The following is an 18,308-nucleotide window of genomic DNA, read 5'->3' as shown; positions in this document are numbered from 1 at the left end:
GATATAACACGATCCATGTACGTAACTTAAAATTTTATAGTAGCCAAATTAAAAAATAAAAAAAATCCCAAACAGGTAAAATTAATTTTAGTTATTTTGTTTAACCCAATATATCTAAAATATTATTTCATCAAAATAAAAAAATTACAGAAACATTTTACATTTTTATTTTGTACTAGGTTTTTGATATCCAGTATGAATTTTATACTAATAGCACTTCTCAATGTGGACTAGCCACATTTCAAATATTCAATAGACACATGTGGCTAGAGGCTACCATATTGGTGCAATTCTAAGCCATTCCTAATTCTGTATACACACTTTATGCAGTTTAGGGAGAAGCTATGCTATCTGGTAAGAGCACCAGACTATGAATAAGCAAACCTAGGATCTAGTTTTAGCTCTGCTTTTAATATGCTGTGACCTTGGTCTACTTATTTTACTTCTCTGACCCCTTCTGGTTTCAAAAGTATGTAATCTATGTTTAAAATAATCAATACGACAGTATGAATGACTAACTGATAGCATCTTTATGTTTCTCCACCTGGCCAAGTTCCAGATAGGACAGAGGATCTGGGGGGACAGTGGGCTGGGGCTGGGGACTACAGGAAGCTTACTTTAAATCACAAAATGGCCAGGTGCATCAGCTAAAGGTTGAGGGAAGTGGATAGGTCCTGGAGGAATAAGAATTTTTCTATTTTAAAGACTCCTTCATTCATAATATAACCTACTTCTTGGGATATAAGATATCCTTGATGACATTATGTATATTTGCCTGTGGTTCCAGACTTTATGGTTACCCTACATAATCTAGAAGCCCTGACAGAAGGGAATTTATAGCCCCTAACTTCCACATGTGTCAATGGGAGAAACGGCTACTGCTCTAAATTCTCCTTCCCCATGATCCTTCCATGCGTCTTTCCAGGCTCCAAGAAACCCTCAGGATTTGGACCGCCTTTAGAATTCTGGGCCAGTTCCCTACAGAAAATGGGGAAGGCCCAAACTTCTGTCTGAGGACAGCTTAAAGGATCTCGAGAGTGAGTTTAGAGAAACTTTGGCACCATTAGTTCTTTGGTACCTTCTTTTGGCAACTGACCCCAGAAGTTCATGATCTAGGAATTACAACCCTACTTACTATTGCTGCCTAATTACTACACACATAGCACAATGACTGTGCATATCATTAAATTCTTGTCAAATTAATTTTCTCTAAGATTTAATTTCAACACTAAATCCTGAATGGATTTATATGCAATTTTCATAAGCTCATATAACATGGTCTTCTGCTCACAAGTTAAAAAAACAAGATACAACACTGCTCTCGTGTGATTCTTTCATGAAAGAAGAATACTTCTAAAGTCCAAATAATTAATATAAAATGTAGTCATTCTGAAAGTCTGAATATCTTAACAGGATTCCTTTAAGTAGGACACTTTCATGCTCAGTTTTGTGTTTCAGCACATAATGAGGGGTTACACATCACAGTATGTCTTTAAACTGTGGGCTGCCCAGACATGGTCAGAGTTTAGAAACAGTATCTTTTTAAAAACAAACTTTGTGATACCAATAATGTCACTGAATTAATATACATTAGCCTTTTAAAAAGGATGGAATAAATCGACTTTTAATAACTATTTTGATTACTTTTATTTAAACTTACCAGCAGCTGAACACTATCTTTTCCCAAAAGATGCAGAATCTTGTAAATGCTTGCAAAGATTAAGGGATAAGTGTAACCCCTCAATCTTTCTGTCCATTCCCAGGTCAAATAACCATAATTAGTAATATTAAGGACTAATGTTAAATAGCACTGAAACAAAAACTATTTGATTTCTGTGCATAAAAAATTTCTATTTTTTTGATAAAGAAGCTTAAAACCACAGCATTTTATACTGGTTATTTGAATTAAAAATGCAATTGGCCAATTAAACTCATAACTTCTTCAAGAAGGGAATGTGTTTTTTACTTCATCTATATCCTCCACAGTACTGAGCACTATGGGAATATCTGCTGGTTAAAGGTTGAGTCAAGTATATTAACATCAAAGAAAGGTAGAAGAAATATTAGTGTAAAATAATGGTATACTTTGATAAGTTAAAATTAGAGAATATATGGAAAATTGATTGAAAATATATAATAGAAGCTGGCACAATTTCTAAGATGAATATACATTTCTAGTATGGACAAGAAACTACAAAGGATATTTGAAAACCATGTGATGTGCAACTTCAAGAGACTGCCAATATTCATCTGGAACAAAACTTGTCTGGACTAAAAAACAGTTACATATTCGTAATGCTATGGTAAACAAGACAAGATAAATGTTTTCACCAAGAAGATCTGAAAAACAAAACAAAACAAGTAATTGTGGCACAAAAGTCAGGCAAGTTCCACTTGCAGAACTAAAATCTGCTGCTCTGGTCGGCACCTTGTTCAGACTCTGTGAAGTAGAGAACTCTGGCCCAGCCACACTACTCTCAAAGCAGACCTGGGTTGACAGTTATACGAGGGCTGGAGCCTCACCATTGGGAAATCACCGCTCCTTTCATTTAACCAATCTTTCTGCAATTAATTGTGTAAGGAGAATAGTAAGATAACACTGAAAAAGAGATACAGTTAACTAAGGCCTTAGGCTAATTAGGTGATATCCTATATGGGTAGCTAATGAAAGAAATTAGCTAACAAATTACTAACTTAGGATCAACTCTTCTATATATATCAAACAGTCCTCTGCATGTTTTTAAATAGCCCTTATCGATGCTTACTCTATGCAAGGCGCTGAGTTCATTCCTTCACATGCCTCATCTCATTTAATCCTCCAAATCATGCTAAACGGTAGGTATTGGCCCCATTCACATATGAGGAAGTTGAGACGAAGAAGTTACACTGCCTTGTCCAAAGTCAAAAAGGTTGTAAATGACTAAACGGGATTCAAAACCAGGTCTATCTGCTGCCTCCATAGCCCTGCTCTTTGCCACAACTGGACAGCTTGCAAGCTGAATACAGAGGTGTTTTTTTTTTATGTGAATTTAGTTGTCAACATTAGAAATCCAACTTTATATTAAAATCTGTATTACAGCATTTCACAACTAAGATCTGACAACAAAGCTCAACTGGCAACAACTGGCTGGTTCTTTAATAGAAAGTGATTTATTTATTCAGACCCTTGTTTGGCCTCCTGAGTATTTGTGTTTGCATTCTAATCCATTTTGAGTCTTTTGCTATAGTTCTAGGTTCCTGCCACTCTCCTTCCTTATTCTCCAGAAACACATTTAAATATTTTTCAGACAATTGGTACATTCAACACAACACACAGGCCCCATCTCATCTTTCAGAAGCACTTAAAGAAACACCCCGACTGAAATAAAACCCTTTTTATTTAATGCTGAAAGAAAACCCTTTTACTCTGTGGACTGGTGCAGAATAAACAGTACTCAGAGCTGGCCCCTGAACAAGTGATCTTGAATACCTAAAAGTTCAACTATATACCTGTGACACGTATGGTAATTTTCCATCGTTACTAATCTTTACCCTGGGGGATCCAACTTCTAACAACGGAAGGGTTAGGGGAAAAGAGCGCGAGAACTCGGGCCCAGCTACCTCTCCTCCTTCATTTAGCAAAACGATTCTCCCCTTTCTCGGTCTCAGGTTTCCAAAGGGAAACTCGGCATTCTTTTCATGCCGCTTACACTGTGCTCCGCACATACAAGGCGCAAAATATTTATTGAATGAATGAGAAGTCCATCTTTATATTAAATAACCCCGTCTGACAGATCAAAAGCCCACTTGTTGGGGTGATTTTGCTCCTGTCATCATCACATCGGACCAAAGAGAAGGCGGGGGTGGGGGTGGGAAAAATAAATGGGGTGGGAGTCAGACCTGGTTCAACCCCAGGAATCAGTCCCTCCGTAGCTGCGAAACCTTAGGTAACTCCCACCGCGGGAGTCCCCTTTCTAAAATGCGGATGGCTACGTCATGTCAACTCGCTTCGCACGGCCGCGGCAGAACTAACTGATGCAGAACAAAGTGCCACGCAAGCGGCAGGAACGGAGAATCCGGTCTCGAGTGCACTACGATTTCGTGGCAACCCCGCCCAGCAGATGGAGCCCTAGCTCAGGGTCCGCGGCTTCCCGCCACCGCCTGGAAGACCCCACCCGCTCACCTCCGCGGCGCTCGGTGCTCTTCCGGGGACTGAGGTACAAAGTTGACTTTCTCTTTCGCAGCTTCATCTTCTCATGGGAGCGGTTCTGGAGACCGCGGAAAAAAAGTCGGCCATCGTCGCCCCCTTGCCTCATCCTGCACCTACTTCGAGGTCTGCTGAGGATCCCCGGACACCTCAGTCCCCGCGATGAGGGAGACTGCAGTTGGAGTAACACGCGTTGCTCTTCCGCTCACTAAGTTTGGCCTCTGCAGCAGCCGTCACACGCAGGCGCGGAGGTAGCTGGGAAAAGGCAGCTTCCTCACACCGACCCCCCGAAGTTTGTGTCGCTGCGGAGTGCTGCAGGTTTGTTTGGCACGGGTAAGCTTTGTCGCGAACTCGCTTGCGCTTTTTCTTTGGCTTATCCTTCTCGTGGGATTGCTGCCCTCCTTTGGCTTCGTGGTCCCTGCGCCCTGTATTCTCTTCCGGAGACTGCTGGAAAGAGCCGCAGCTCCCCTAGGCTAGGGCAGACGAGAGGCGGGGTCAGCGACGCGGAGCGACAGACGAACGGTCGGAGGTGTTTAAGTGGTAATGATAATAGTAATGATAATTACGATTTCCTTCCTTCCCCCCTTCCCCCCTTCCCCCTTCCCCTTTCTCCCTTCCCCCTTCCCCCTTCCCCTTTCCCCCCTTCCCCCTTCCCCTCTTCCCCCTTCCCCCCTCCCCCCTTCCTCCCTTCCTCCCTTCCTCCCTTCCCCCTTCCTCCCTTCCTCCCTTCCTCTCTTCCTCTCTCCCTCCCTCAGCAGCCGATGAACTATAGCATTCTTTGTAAGCTGTCGTTTATCTAGTTAACCGTCCAAGAGCAAACAGGCATTTCTTTCCTATATTAGTTTAAATTACATTTTATTGATGTTAAGGACAATCCAGTTTCTAGTATCGGTTCTGCCACTAATGATTTCTGTAACCTCGGGGGCCGGTCTAGGAGAGGGTGAAAGACTTGTAAGAAAATATGTAAATCCGTTACTCTGCTTTCCTCTTTCATAAACATCTATTTTCTCCAGAGACTATGGTGTTCCCAAATATAACTTTCTGAGAAATACTGGAGTCTTTACTCCTCAGTTGTTAAAAGTAAATCAGTCAAATCTTTATATTATAAAAAATGTATGGTGATAAACATAACATAATAAAATTCAAAAAATGGATGGCAGGTTATTTACATGTGTTTGATGTCTACTTGTACTTTCTAAAGCATCAAAGGGAACTCATAGAATCTTTTAGCCTGCTTTAAAAATTGTTTTTAATTATGCATATTGCCAAAAAACATGAAATAGTAAAAAAGGGCAAATAATGAAAAGTAACAATTCTCTTTCTTCTACTTCCAGATTGGATTGGCAATCACTTTCAGCTTTTGAGGGGAGCTGTTTCTTTTAGTGGTTAGTTTTATGATGGTATGTAAAGGTATAAAGAGGATTTCTCTTCCCAGACTCTCCCCAACTTTTGCCATTTTAAGAATTATTTATTTAAAACCATTGAGAAAATTCTATAATAGGATTTAACTTTGTCTTACACCATCCCCTAATCCTCATTTGTCATATTCCCTGTATATTTATATTCCTATTTTAGTTAAATCAAGTGATATTTACATATTATGATGAAAATACTATTCACTCTGGAAGAAAGTAGTGACCTGGAATCTTTTAAAAGGATGTTGTGCTAAGTTACTGCTTTGCTTTCCATTTTCTTTGTACACAGATCTGAAGATATTTCCTGGATGTGGACTGTAATTTTTCAAAAACACAGTGTGGCAAAAGCACTGTACGACATTTGTTGAAAAATGTTTGGGAGATTGACTCTTCCACAACTGCTTTTTGCTAGCATCCTTGGAATTGCTGGAGGGATGTATATTTATCAACCAATATTTGAACAATACTACCGAGATCAGATGGAATTAAAAGAAAAGTTGAAATTGGCACAAGAATCAGAAGAGAAGAAAAGTTAATACTACATGGAGTTGAAATGTAATTGTTTAAAGTTCTATTGAAATTATACATTGACTATAAATAATCTAGTAAAAACTTCTCAAGTATATTTTAAACACAAATAATAGGTAATGATTTTAAAACAAGCACTGTCAATTTTAATGTTTAATTTTATTTGTCATTTTTAAACTAAAATGAATGTGTTAAAGAATATTTTGTTTCCCAGTTGACGTTTATTTTTCTGGAAATGCAGCATATACAGGATCAAGGGATGACAAGACTCTATATATAAAATAGCTGGGAATGGTGTTTATAGTACTGGTTATAGCTGAGTGAATCAAGTTAACCACCTCAGGCAGAATGCCCCTCAAGTAGCCTACAGTTAGCCGATTCAGTATACTTGAGCAGTCTTTTAGCCCCAGGCAGAATGAAGGAGTAAATTGAGAATTAGGGTAGCTCAGATCAAATTGAGGTTTTAGTTAAGCTAGATGGTATTATATAGGATAGCAAATATGACACAGATCTGTTTGTTTGACCTAAGCAAATTTGCATTAATAATAGTGCAAAGGGTGGAACTAATTTGTTATAAAGCTATTTTTCATATAGTTACAATGTTTTTTTGAAATTTGAAATTTGAAATTGAAAAGTAATTTTGATAATTACTTTTTATTCTAATAATCTTAAGCTTGTATTTTCACTGAGAGCTATCAATGTAATCACATGTACAAGATGCTTTATTTAAATCAACTCATTTTTTATTATTGATTGCTTTTTCTTGAAAAGTAAATTTATTATAACTTAATCTAAGCTGTCTATGTTCAATGGAGGCCAGCATGGGTAATTTTTAAAAAAGGGAGTGAAAAAATTTACGAAAATAGTGCATGTACATTAAAAAATTCAAACAGTACGGAAATGAACAAACTGAAAGGTGAAAATTATTGTATACATTGATTTAATCAGCACCTTTAACAGTTTAGTGTAAGCTTTTGAGACTTTTCCTTCTATGCACATAAAAATATACATTAAGATTTTAGTTCATATACCAAGTGTTTACCATGTGACAGGCTTAGCTTTGCTTGAACTACACAGCTAGACTGGGGGTTGTGTTGTATGAGTCTTCTCATTGTGGGACCCAGGCTCAAGGAGAATCTCCTTTCTGGGATATGACAGAATATAGGATTGAGACAGAGAGGAAACTTGAAATTGTAAGCTTCTGCTCATTTGTGGCAAATGTCAAATCTCATATTCTGTTGGTTTAGAGCATGTCACATGGTCAAGCTCAAAAGTCAAGGGCAGGGACAGACTTTGTACAGGGTGCAGAGTCAAGTCACATGATAATGAGCAGGAATATACGATCCTGTTGTATCCAAAGAATGATAATCCTATCTAACATCAATTTAAATTGAACTGCTTTTGATCCTCCTTTTGAGAATGATGCATTGGTCAGTTTAGTATTTACATACCAAGTGGCAGAGAATGAGTTAATTTTTTTCTAGTAAAAATATTGCAGCCATTTATATCAAGGTCACAATAAGATACCACTTCACAAACTTAGATGACTACAAACAAAAAGATGGAAAATAACAAGTGTCAGCAAGGATGGGGAAAAATTGAAACCCTGATAGGCTGCTGGTGGGATGTAAAATTGCAATTGCTGTGCAACAGTTTGGCAGTTATGCAAAAAGTTAAACAGTGTTACATATGACCGAGTAATTCTACTTCTAGGTAGATATCCAAGGGAAGTGAAAACGTCCACACACAAATTTGTACATGATTGTTCAAAGCATCATTATTATAATAGCTTAAAAGGTGGAAATAACACAAATATCTATCAATGCATAATAAATTGTAGCCCACAATAGAATATTACTCCGCCTTAATTAATGAAATGGTGACATTTACAACATTAATAAATGTTGAAAACATGAAAGAAGCTGGACACAAGAGGCCATATGTTATAATTTCATTTATATGACATGGCTAGAACAGGCAAATGCAGAGAAAGATTAGTGGCTGCCAGAATATAGGGTTTCTTTTTAAGGTGATGAAAATGTTTTGGAACTAGATAGTGGTGGTCAGTGACAACTTTGTCAATATAATTTTTAGTATTGAATTGTACACTTCCAAACTCATTTTACAAGGCCGGCATTACCCTAATACCAAAACCAGATAAGGATGCCACAAAAAAAAGAAAGTAACAGGCCAATATCCCTGATGATCCCTGAATTGTACACTTTAAAGTAGTGGACTTTACTGTGGGAATTAGATCTCAATAAAGCTGTCTTAAAGAAAAAGGAGGGATGCCTGGGTGGCTCAGTCAGCTAAGCGTCTGCCCTCGGCTCGGGGCATGATTGGGATCAAGTCCTATATGCAGGGAGCCTGCTTCTCTGCCTGCCACTCCCCCTGCTTGTGCTCTCTCTCTGACAAATAATATCTTTAAAAAATAAAAGAAAAAGGATAACTCTATCCAGAATAATGGCAATTAAGATAGTCCATTGTTTTCTGCCATAATCCATCTAGTTTGTTTTTTGTGTGTGGTAAAAAAAATACATAGCATGAAATACATTATTTTTACAGTTTTTAAGTGTAGAATTCAGTGGCATTAAGTACATTCACATTGTTGTGTAACCGTCACCATCCATCCATCTCTAGAACTTTTTCCATCTAATTTTTGTAAGGCCCAGAGAGGTGAATTGAATGGGGATATAGAGACCCTCGGCCCACATCCTTCAAATCTTTTTTGTTTTTTTAAAGATTTTTATTTTTATTTGTCACAGAGAGAGGTAGACAGAGGGAGAAGCAGGCTCCCTGCTGAGCAAGGAGCCCGATGTGAGACTCCATCCCAGGACCCTGGGATCATGACCTGAGCTGAAGGCAGATGCTTAGCCAACTGAGCCACCCAGGCGTCCCTCCTTCAAATTCTTGAAGGTGGCATTAATGTCTGCAATTCTTTGCCTAAATTGCTTCTAATTTGCTTAGTCGGGGAAAGCAGACTCAGTGGCTTTCAGTTTGTTCTTTCTAAAATAAGGATTTGGTAAGGACTGAATGTGACCTCCCCCAAAACCCCTGGTAAAATTCATATGTTGAACCCCTAATCCCCAGTGTGATGGTATTTGAAGGTGGGCCTTTGGGAGGTAATTAAGACATGAGGGTGGAGCCCTCATGAATGGGATTAGTGCCCTCCTAAGAAGAGATACAGGAGAGATGATCATCCTCTTCACCATGTTAGGATATAGCAAGAAGGTACAAACGAAAAAGGCCTTCTCACCAGGCACCAAATCCACCAGCATCTTGATTTTGGACTCCTCAGCCTTCAGAATTGGGGGAAATAAATACTTGTTGGTTAAGCCACCCATTTTATGGTAATCTGGTTACAATAGCCTAAGCCAGGGTTCTTTCTATGAGGTCAATGATCATAGTGTATGATCCTTTTAATGTATTGTTGAATTTGTTTTGCTACTATTTTATTGAGAATTTTTGTATCTGTATTCATCAAGGATATTGGCCTGTAATTTTCTTTTTTGTGTGGCATCCTTATCTGGTTTTAGTATTAGGGTAATGCCAGCCTTGTAAAATGAGATTGGAAGCATTCCCTCCTCTTCATTTTTTTTGGAAAAGTTTGAGAAAGATAGGTATTAAATCTTTGAATATTTTGTAGAATTCACCAGTGAAGCCATCTGGTCCTGGGGTTTTGTTTGTTGGGAGTCTTATGATTACTGATTCAATTTCCTTACTTGTAATTTGTCTATTCCAATTTTCTATTTCTTCATGAGTCAGTATTGGAAGATTGTGTGTTTCTAAGAATTTATCCATTTTGCAGTGTTGTACAGTTCATTGGCATATAATTGTTCATAGAAACCTCTTATGATCCTTTGTATTTCTGTGATATCAGTTATAACTTCTCTTTCATTTCTAATTTTACTTATTTGAGCCTTTTCTTTTTGGTGAGTCTAGTTAAAGGTTTGTCAATTTTGTTTACCCTTCCAAAGAACCAGTTTCATTGATTTTTAAATTTTATTTTTAGGTTCTATTTTATTTATTTCTGTGATCTTTCTTATTTCCTTCTTTCTACTAACTTTGGGATTTATTTATTCTTTTTCTAGTTCTTTTAGATGTAAAATTAGTTTGAGATTTTCCTTGTTTCTTGAGGAAGGCATGTATCACTATGAACTTCCCTACTAGAACATCTTTTGCTGCATCCCATGGATTTTGAATTGTTATATTCACATTTTCATTTGTCTCAAGGTATTTTCTGATTTCCTCTTTGATTTCTTTGTTGGCCCATTGATTGTTCAGTAGCATGTTGTTTAATCTACATATTTGTGATTTTTTTCAGTTTTTTTCTTGTAATTGATTTTTAGTTTCAGCCATTGTGATCAGAAAAGATGCTTGATATGATTTCAGTCTTCTTAAATCTAGTGAGACTTGTTTTGTGGCCTAACATGTGATCTGTCCTGGAGAATGTTTCATGTGCACTTGAGAAGCATGTGTATTCTGCTGCTTTTGGATTGAATGTTCTCTATTTTTCTATTAAGTCCATCTGATCTAATGTGTTGTTTAAAGCCAGTGTTTCCTTATTGATTTTCTGTCTGGATAATCTATCCATTGAGGTAAGTAGGGTGTTAAAATCCACTACTTTTATTGTATTGCAGACAATTTCTCCCTTGATGTCTGTTAATATTTGCTTTATATATAGATAGATACTCCTATGTTGGATGCATAAATATAATTTTTATATCCTCTTGTTTGATTGACTGCTTTTTCATTATGTAATGCCCTTTGTCTTTTAGAGTCTGTTTTAAAGTCTGTTTTGTCTGATATAAGTATAGCTACACCAGTTTTCTCTTCATTTTCATTTACATGGAATATTTGTTTTCATCTTTTCCCTTTCAGTTTGTGTGTGTCCTTACTTCTGAAGAGAGTGTCTTTTAGTCAGTATATAGATGAGTCTTGTTTTTTTATCCACTCAGCTGCTCTGTGTCTTTTGATTGGAGAATTTAGTCCATTTACATTTAAAGTAATTATTGATAGGTATGTACTTATTTCCATTTTAATTGTTTTCCAGCTGTTTTTGTACTTCCTGTCTGTTCCTTTCTTCTTCTCTTGCTCTTTTCTGTGTGGTTTGATGACTTTCTTTAGTGTTATGTGTAGCTTTTTTTCTCATTATTTTTTGTGTATCTACAATTGGTTTTTCCTTTGTGGTTACCATGAAGTTCATATATAACTGCTTATGTATATAACAGCATATTTTAAGTCTGTAGCAACTTAATTTTTTGACACATTCTAAATCCTCTACATTTTTATTCCCCCCACCATGTTTTGTTTTTGATGTCATATTTTCCATCTTTTTATTTTGTGTATTTGTTAACTAATTATTATAGTTATGTTTGCTACTTTTGTCTTTTATCTTTAATACTAGCTTTTTAAGTGGTTATTCTCCTACCTTTACTATATATTTGCCTTCACCAGTGAGATTTTTACTTTTATATTTTTTTATTAGTGTATTTTCTTTTCTGCTTAAAGAAGTCCCTTTACAATTTCTTCTAAAGCTGGTTGAATGGTGATGAACTCCTTTAGCTTTTGCTTGTATAGGGAAAAGGAGAGATAATCTCCTTCAGTTCTGAATGATAGCTTTGCTGGGTAGGATATTCTTGGTTGGAAGGTTTTTTTCTTCAGCACTTTGAATATATTTATGCCCCTCTCTTCTGGCCTGCAAAGTTTCTGCTGAAAAATCTGCCAGTAGTCTTAAGTAGTTCTGTTGTATAAAAGAAATTGTTTTTCTCTTGGTGCTTTTATTCTCTCTTAAACTTTTGACATTTTGTTTTATTTTATTTTTTAAAGATTTTATTTATTTGTCAGAGAGAGAGAGAGAGAACAAGCAGGGAGAGCAGCAGAGGGAGAGGGAGAAGCAGCCTCCCTGCTGCGTAGGGAGCCCAACACGGGGCTGGATCCCAGGACCCTGGGATCGTGACCTGAGCCGAAGGCAGACGCTTAACCAACTGAGCCACCCAGGTGCCCTGTACTTTTGACATTTTAATTATAATGTGTCTTGATGTGGATCTCCTTGGATTTATCTAGTTTGGAGTGCTCCATGCTTCCTGTGCCTGGATGTCTGTCTCCTTCCCCAGGTTAGGGAAATTTTTAGCCGTAATTTTCTTCAAATAAATTTCCTGCCCTTTTTCTCTCTTCCCCTTTTGGGACCCTTACGCTACTAATGTTAATCTCCTTGAGGTTGTTCTATAAGTCTCTTAAGCTATCTTCACTTTTTAATTTTTTTTTTCTCTTTTTGCTGCTCTGTTTGAGTGAGTTCCACTGCCCTGTCTTCCTGGTTATTGATCCATTTTTCTGCTTCATCTAGCCTGCTGTTGAATGGCCTATTGTGTATTTTTCAGTTCCGTTATGTTCTTCAGCTCTGTGATTTTTGTTTAGTTCTTTCTTATATTTTTTATCTGTTTATTGAAGTTCTCACTGTATTCATCCATTCTTGTCCTGACTTTGGGGAGCATCTTTATGCCCATTACTTTGAACTCAACAGGTAGATTACTTTTTTGCATCTCGTTAAGGTCTTTTTCTGAGGTTTTGTCTTGTTCTTTTTTTTTTTTAATGATTTTTCTGTCTCCTCATTTTCCTTGGCTCTCCATGTTTGTTTCTAAGTATAATGCAAAACAGCTACCTCTCCCAGTCTTGAAGGAGTGGTCTTATGTAGGAGATGAACCTTATTGTTCAACCTTGCCCTAGCTCTTATTTGTCTTTGAAATGTTTGTGATTGTCTAAGTAAACTGATTTGTTCTTGTGGATCCCAACTGTTGATGCTGTGCTGAGGCCTGTGATCTCAGTCAGTACCTGGGTTCAGGCTAATTGGAAGCCAGATCCTTAGGCAGCAGCTTTTAACTTATGTAAATATATATAGTCCTAGTCCTTTGGGCACACAATTGTAGATCCCACTGACCTCTAGACCAGGAGATCTGGAGGTATCCCCTGGGTAAGAGTTGTAAGAATTGGAGCTTAAGATGAATGGAAACTACTTTCTGGGAGGTACCAGTAAGCTGTGATGAGGCCAAGGAGGGTGCAAAGATGGTGTTTCCCAAAGATGGCTACATGCCCAGTTGTGCCTCTGTAGTCTGCAGATATCTGACAAACCTAAAGTCTGTCCATCAGGTTAAAGCTACAGAACAAGTAAATGGACCTTATTCACAGGCAGACTGGGGTGTGTTTCAGTTGGCCGTCTGTGAAATGCCCTTGGTATAGTAGCCCGCCCTGAAATGTCTTTCCAGTTGTTACAATCCTGTGGTGCCCAGGAACACAAGCCCTTTTGGCCACCAGAGCTAGCCCCTCTGGCCACTAGAGCCAGGTGATCCAGAGGCACCCTGTGTGTGGAGTGCACTTACCTGTAGGCTTTAGCAAGGCCTGGGACAAGTGGGGACATGGAATGCCTGTAGCTTTAATGAGTGGGGATTCTTTTATTTCTAGCTGATGCTAGGGAGACCTGTTACAGCAGCATCTTCAACTGTCAATCTCAGCCTATAAAGGTCAACCACCATTGAGCTTTTCGAAGATGTCAGTGGCCTCCTCACCAGTGCTTCAGTGAAAGGAATATCATCAGGGCCTTCCATTCCATGTAACAATCAGGTGGTGGTTTTTCCAGTCTCATCACAAATCCATTCTAACTCTAAGATCAGGAGAGCAGATAGTGGGAGTAAAAAAGTGAGATATAAAGCCAAGAAAATGATAGATTTTTAAGTGGGCCACTAGACTTGATCCAATGGATTTCCTAAAGAGACTTTCAAAAGTTTTTTTTTTTTTAACTATTGTGAAATAATTTCACACTTGGAGAAAAGGTGCAAAAAGAGTACAAAAAGTTTTGTACTCTTTTTACCCCAGTTCCACAAATGTCAACATTTTACTACATTTGCTTTAATCTCTCTCCATATATGTGTATTTACACTTGAACATACCACATTATTGTTTTTCTAAACCCTTTGAGAGTAAGTTGCCCACATGATGCCATTTTACTACTATATATTTCAGTGTGTAATTCCTAAAAACAAGGATATTGTCTTTCGTAATTACAATATAATGATCAAGATCAGGAAATTAAGATTGATATAATATTATCTAATCTCAGATTTTATCCAAATTCTACCAAGTCCTATCAATGTCCTTTAGATCAATAGACAATTTTTTTTTTCCAGTCTGGGAACTGATCCAAGATCACACTGGACTTGTTGGATCATATGGTTATTCTGCTTAACATTTTGAAGGACTGCTAAACTGCTTTCCAAAGTGACTACATCATTTTACATTTCCACCAGCAATGTATAGGGTTTCAATTTCTCCATATCCTCACTTAACAGTTGTAATTTTTCTTTTGTTTTTGAAAAAAGTTATGGCCAACCTAATAGATGTGAAAGAGTAATTATGGTTTTGATTTGCATTTCCCTAATGACTAATGACATTAAACATCTTTTCATGTGCTTACTGACCATTTTTATATCTTCTTTGGGGAAATATCTATTCAAGTCCTTTGCCCTCTTTTTAACTGAGCTGTTTTTTTAATTGTAAGAACTCAGTTATATTCTGATACTATATTCTTATCAGATATATAATTTGCAGATACTTTCTCTCATTCTGTGTGTTGTGTTTTCACTCTCTTAATTGTGTCCTTTGATAAACAAGATCTTAAAATTTTGATAAAGTATAATTAACCTAATCATTTTTATACTTTTGGTATCAAATCTGAGAAACCATTGCCAAATCCAAGGTAGTGAAGATTTGTGCCTGTTTTCTTCTATAGGTCTTATAGTTTTAGCTGTTATAATTTTGGTCTTTGAACTGTTTTCGGTTAATTTTTATATATGGTGTGAGATAAGGGTCCAACTTTATTCTTTTGCATGTGAATAACCAGTTCTCCCAGCACTATTTATTGAAGAGACTGTTCTTGCCTCATTGAATAGTTTTGGCATTCTTGTTGAAAATCAATTGACCACAGATTTATGAGTTCATTTCTGGACTCTCATGTCCATTCTTTTCAAATATATGTTTATTCTTATGTCAATACCACACTGTTTTGATTACTGCAGCTTTGTATTAACTTTTGAAATCAGGAAGTGAGTCCATCAAACTTGTTTTTTTTTTCAAGATTGTTTTGGCTATTCAAGGTGCTTTGCAATTACATATGAATTTTGGGATCAACTTTTTCACTCCTGCAAAAAGTGTTGGTATGTTGATTTTGATAAGGATTGTGTTGAATCTGTAGATTACTTTGGGACGTATTGCTGTCTTTATAATATTATGTAAAGATGAACATGGAATGTCTTTTCATTTATTAAGTCTTCTTTAATTTCTTTCAGTAGTGTTTTGTACTTTTCAGTGTATAAGCCCTGCATCTCCTTGGTTAAATTGATTCCTAAGTATTTTTTTCTTTTTGATGCTATTTCAAATAGGGTTTTTTTTCCTTAATTTCCTTTTCAGATTGCTCATTGCCAATGTGTAGAAATACAACCGATCCTGTATCCTGATCTTTGCTTATTTATTAGCTCTATTTGTTTTTTTGTAGCTATTTTAGATATAATCATGTGCCTGTTGCTTTTATTATAGAAGGGTATTTAGAAATCAAAATCTGGGTGTTAAATGTATTTATAGCTACTGTGATATAATTGCTTTTAGGACCTCTTAGCAGACAGTGCTGGAAAGTACATACATACATGCATATCAATATATATAATTCGATTTCTATCTAGTTCTATGTATTAAAAATCATGAGTTCTTACTGATACCTCCAATTTCCACCCTATTAGTGATCCTGGACCTGGGACTGTACATGTTTCAAGCAGCAGCCTGCAGTGTCAGAAAAGCCCCAGGATGGGAAGCCAGGGTATACTGTGGTCAGTTCTGTGACTAGGGTAAGAAATGATGTAGAGAGGATTTTGAATTGGTATACAAGATATATTCAACATATTTAGTTTCTGTAGTAACTTTTTCTCTTTGTTTTCCTCCTACTTCTTCCTCCTTTTCTCTTTTCTCAGACTTCATTAACTGAGTGATCTTTTGGGTTTTGTACCAAGCCCCCTCTTTGCCCTCTTAGTACATTTTCTAGACTAGCTCATTGACTTTCATGTCTTTGAGTACCCCTTGGGCAATAGCTTCCGTCCATGTCTTCTGTGCTTCAGATCAACCTATTCAATTGCATACTGAACAGTTTCACTTGTATGTTCTCCCAGTGCTGATGTGTCAAAGTTAAAATGTCCTAAACTTGTTCATTATGGCCTATTTTACCCTCTTGCAATAGAGTTCTCTTCCTTATGCTCAATGGTTCCTAGTTACCCAAACCAGAAACAGGCATTTTCATGGATTCTCCCTCTCCCTCACCACTGACAATCACATCTTCTTGATTTACTCTCCTAAATATCTCAAATCTGTTTATTCATCTTCATCTTCATGGACATGGTCTTAAACCAGATTACTGTTATTCCTTACTTGGATTTCAGCATGCTAATTGGTCTCTGAAACCCATTCTTAACCTTAAGAGCCATTTAGAAAATGAGTTATCAGTTCTAGTCCTGCCTGTGCCACTTTCAGCTGTATGATCGTGGTCAGGTTACTTCACTGCTTTATGGCTCAGTTTTCTTATCTGTAATACACAGACAGGAATAGTACTTATTTCAGAGGGCAATTGTGAGAAATATATGAGGGGACACATGCAAACTTCTTAGCATATTTGCTAATTCATAATAAATGGTCAATAAATTATATAATCATTCCAGGGTTCTTCAAAATCTAGCCTCTGCTGTTCCTCCGATCTCTTCTGATTGATTCCTTCTACTCAGTTTTTCAGCTTCTTTCAGTTGCTCTAATATCTGATGCTCTCTTTTGGCTCCAGGTCTCTCCTCTGCTCTCTTTTCTTTTTTTTTTTTTTTTAAGATTTTATTTATTTATTTGACAGAGAGCGAGAGAGGGAACACAAGCAGGGGGAGTGGGAGAGGGAGAAGCAGGCTTCCCGCTGAGTAGGGAGCCCGATGTGGGGCTCAGTGTGGGGCTCGATCCCAGGACCCTGGGATCATGACCTGAGCCAAAGGCAGACCGCTTAAGGACTGAGCCACCCAGGTGCCCCACGCTGTCTTTTCTTAGAATTCTCTTCTCCCTCATTCTCCTACCTTATTCATCCCTTAGTTTATACATCACTCTCTCTGGGAAGTCTTGACTTGGTGTCACTTATTTGTGTTCCAATAATACTCTTACTTCCCTTATTGAGGATCTTATCTCACCACATTGGAATTAACTGCTTACTTGTTGGCCTGTCAAGCTACTGAGGGTAGGGACCAATTTACCTTGTTCACTATTCCATCTCTAGTACATAAATTGGACTCATTCAATGAATGAAAGGATAATGAATGGGCCACGTTACCATTGTCTGTTTTTTGATCTGCTTGGTAAGCTCCTGGCTACAGCCCTGCTTGGCTGCAGGAGTGGGGTGGATTGAAGGGGAAGATTCTCCTAGTGTCTTATCAGCCATTAGCATTTGCTGCATTGTTGGCCCCCAATTATTAGCTGGTCAGTAACTCCTAGGACTGTTCCTTTACACATGAGCATGGGGCTACTTTTCCTGTCAGCCTCCACCAACAACAGTCTGATGGCCTTTCTCAGCTGAGGAACATCCCTTGACACTATCACCCTGATGAAATCTGTTATCTCTAACTCTGAGATTACTCTGTTATATTTCCCTATAAACATTAGATTGGATGCATATTCAACATTTCACAATTTCATATGGTTTATCCTATATGCGATTTTGTAAATTGGACACATTTGAGAAGCTAATTGTATTGTAGTGTAAACTGTGAGTAGCTGCAGACTGGAAGTATGATGGGGTTGGGACAGCTGGAATTTGTGGTGGAAGTAGACAGATCAGTGAGATGGAACAGATTAGGTAAGAGAAGCTGGATTAGGGTTTTCAATAATTTTTGTTCTGCTTAGATGTGAAATTATTTGGTTCAGACGTGCTTCGCCTGGGAGCCCGCAGAAGCAAGCCCAAAGGCCACTGTCCATACCCCGAGGACACTGGAGGAGAAATTTGGCTGCCTCTGAGCGGTAACCTGGTGGCCTGAACCACTTTCACAGCTGCAGATCCAAGCTGGCGCATACGTGCCGGTCCGCGCTGAGAGAAGGAAGCCGCTGGGGGGCAGCAAAGGCTC

General features: G+C 37.8%; 2 protein-coding genes across 3 annotated transcripts in view; one reads left to right on the top strand and one right to left on the bottom strand.

Annotated features, from left to right (window-relative positions):
- Positions 1-4,654, bottom strand: part of PIGB (phosphatidylinositol glycan anchor biosynthesis class B) — a 37,684-nt gene extending 33,030 nt beyond the window's left edge. The window contains exons 1-3 of the mRNA XM_088024805.1: positions 4,163-4,654; positions 2,208-2,340; positions 1,661-1,781 (exon numbers count right to left, since the gene is read on the bottom strand). Of these exons, the coding sequence (XP_087880931.1) occupies positions 1,661-1,781; positions 2,208-2,340; positions 4,163-4,295 (387 nt within the window). The 5' untranslated portion in view covers positions 4,296-4,654. The remainder of the gene's footprint in view (positions 1-1,660; positions 1,782-2,207; positions 2,341-4,162) is intronic.
- On the top strand, positions 4,010-18,278 carry PIGBOS1 (PIGB opposite strand 1). Of its 2 annotated transcripts, XM_028099906.2 has the most exons (4): positions 4,010-4,519; positions 5,521-5,586; positions 5,891-6,156; positions 18,091-18,278. In XM_028099906.2, exon 3 carries the CDS (start codon positions 5,973-5,975, stop codon positions 6,135-6,137), a length of 165 nt encoding a protein of 54 aa, XP_027955707.1. In that variant the 5' UTR covers positions 4,010-4,519; positions 5,521-5,586; positions 5,891-5,972; the 3' UTR covers positions 6,138-6,156; positions 18,091-18,278. The 2 variants fall into 2 exon arrangements, with proteins under 2 accessions (XP_027955707.1, XP_027955706.1); XM_028099905.2 differs by lacking the exon at positions 18,091-18,278 and having other exon boundaries at positions 4,012-4,519; positions 5,891-6,836.
- The last annotated feature ends 30 nt before the right edge of the window (positions 18,279-18,308 follow it).

Source organism: Eumetopias jubatus, unplaced genomic scaffold (assembly GCF_037043125.1).
Source record: "Eumetopias jubatus isolate StellerSeaLion01/CBP00866 unplaced genomic scaffold, mEumJub1_p1.0 scaffold_7, whole genome shotgun sequence".
Taxonomy (NCBI): Eukaryota; Metazoa; Chordata; class Mammalia; order Carnivora; family Otariidae; genus Eumetopias; species Eumetopias jubatus.
This window is presented reverse-complemented; position numbering and strand designations above follow the sequence as displayed.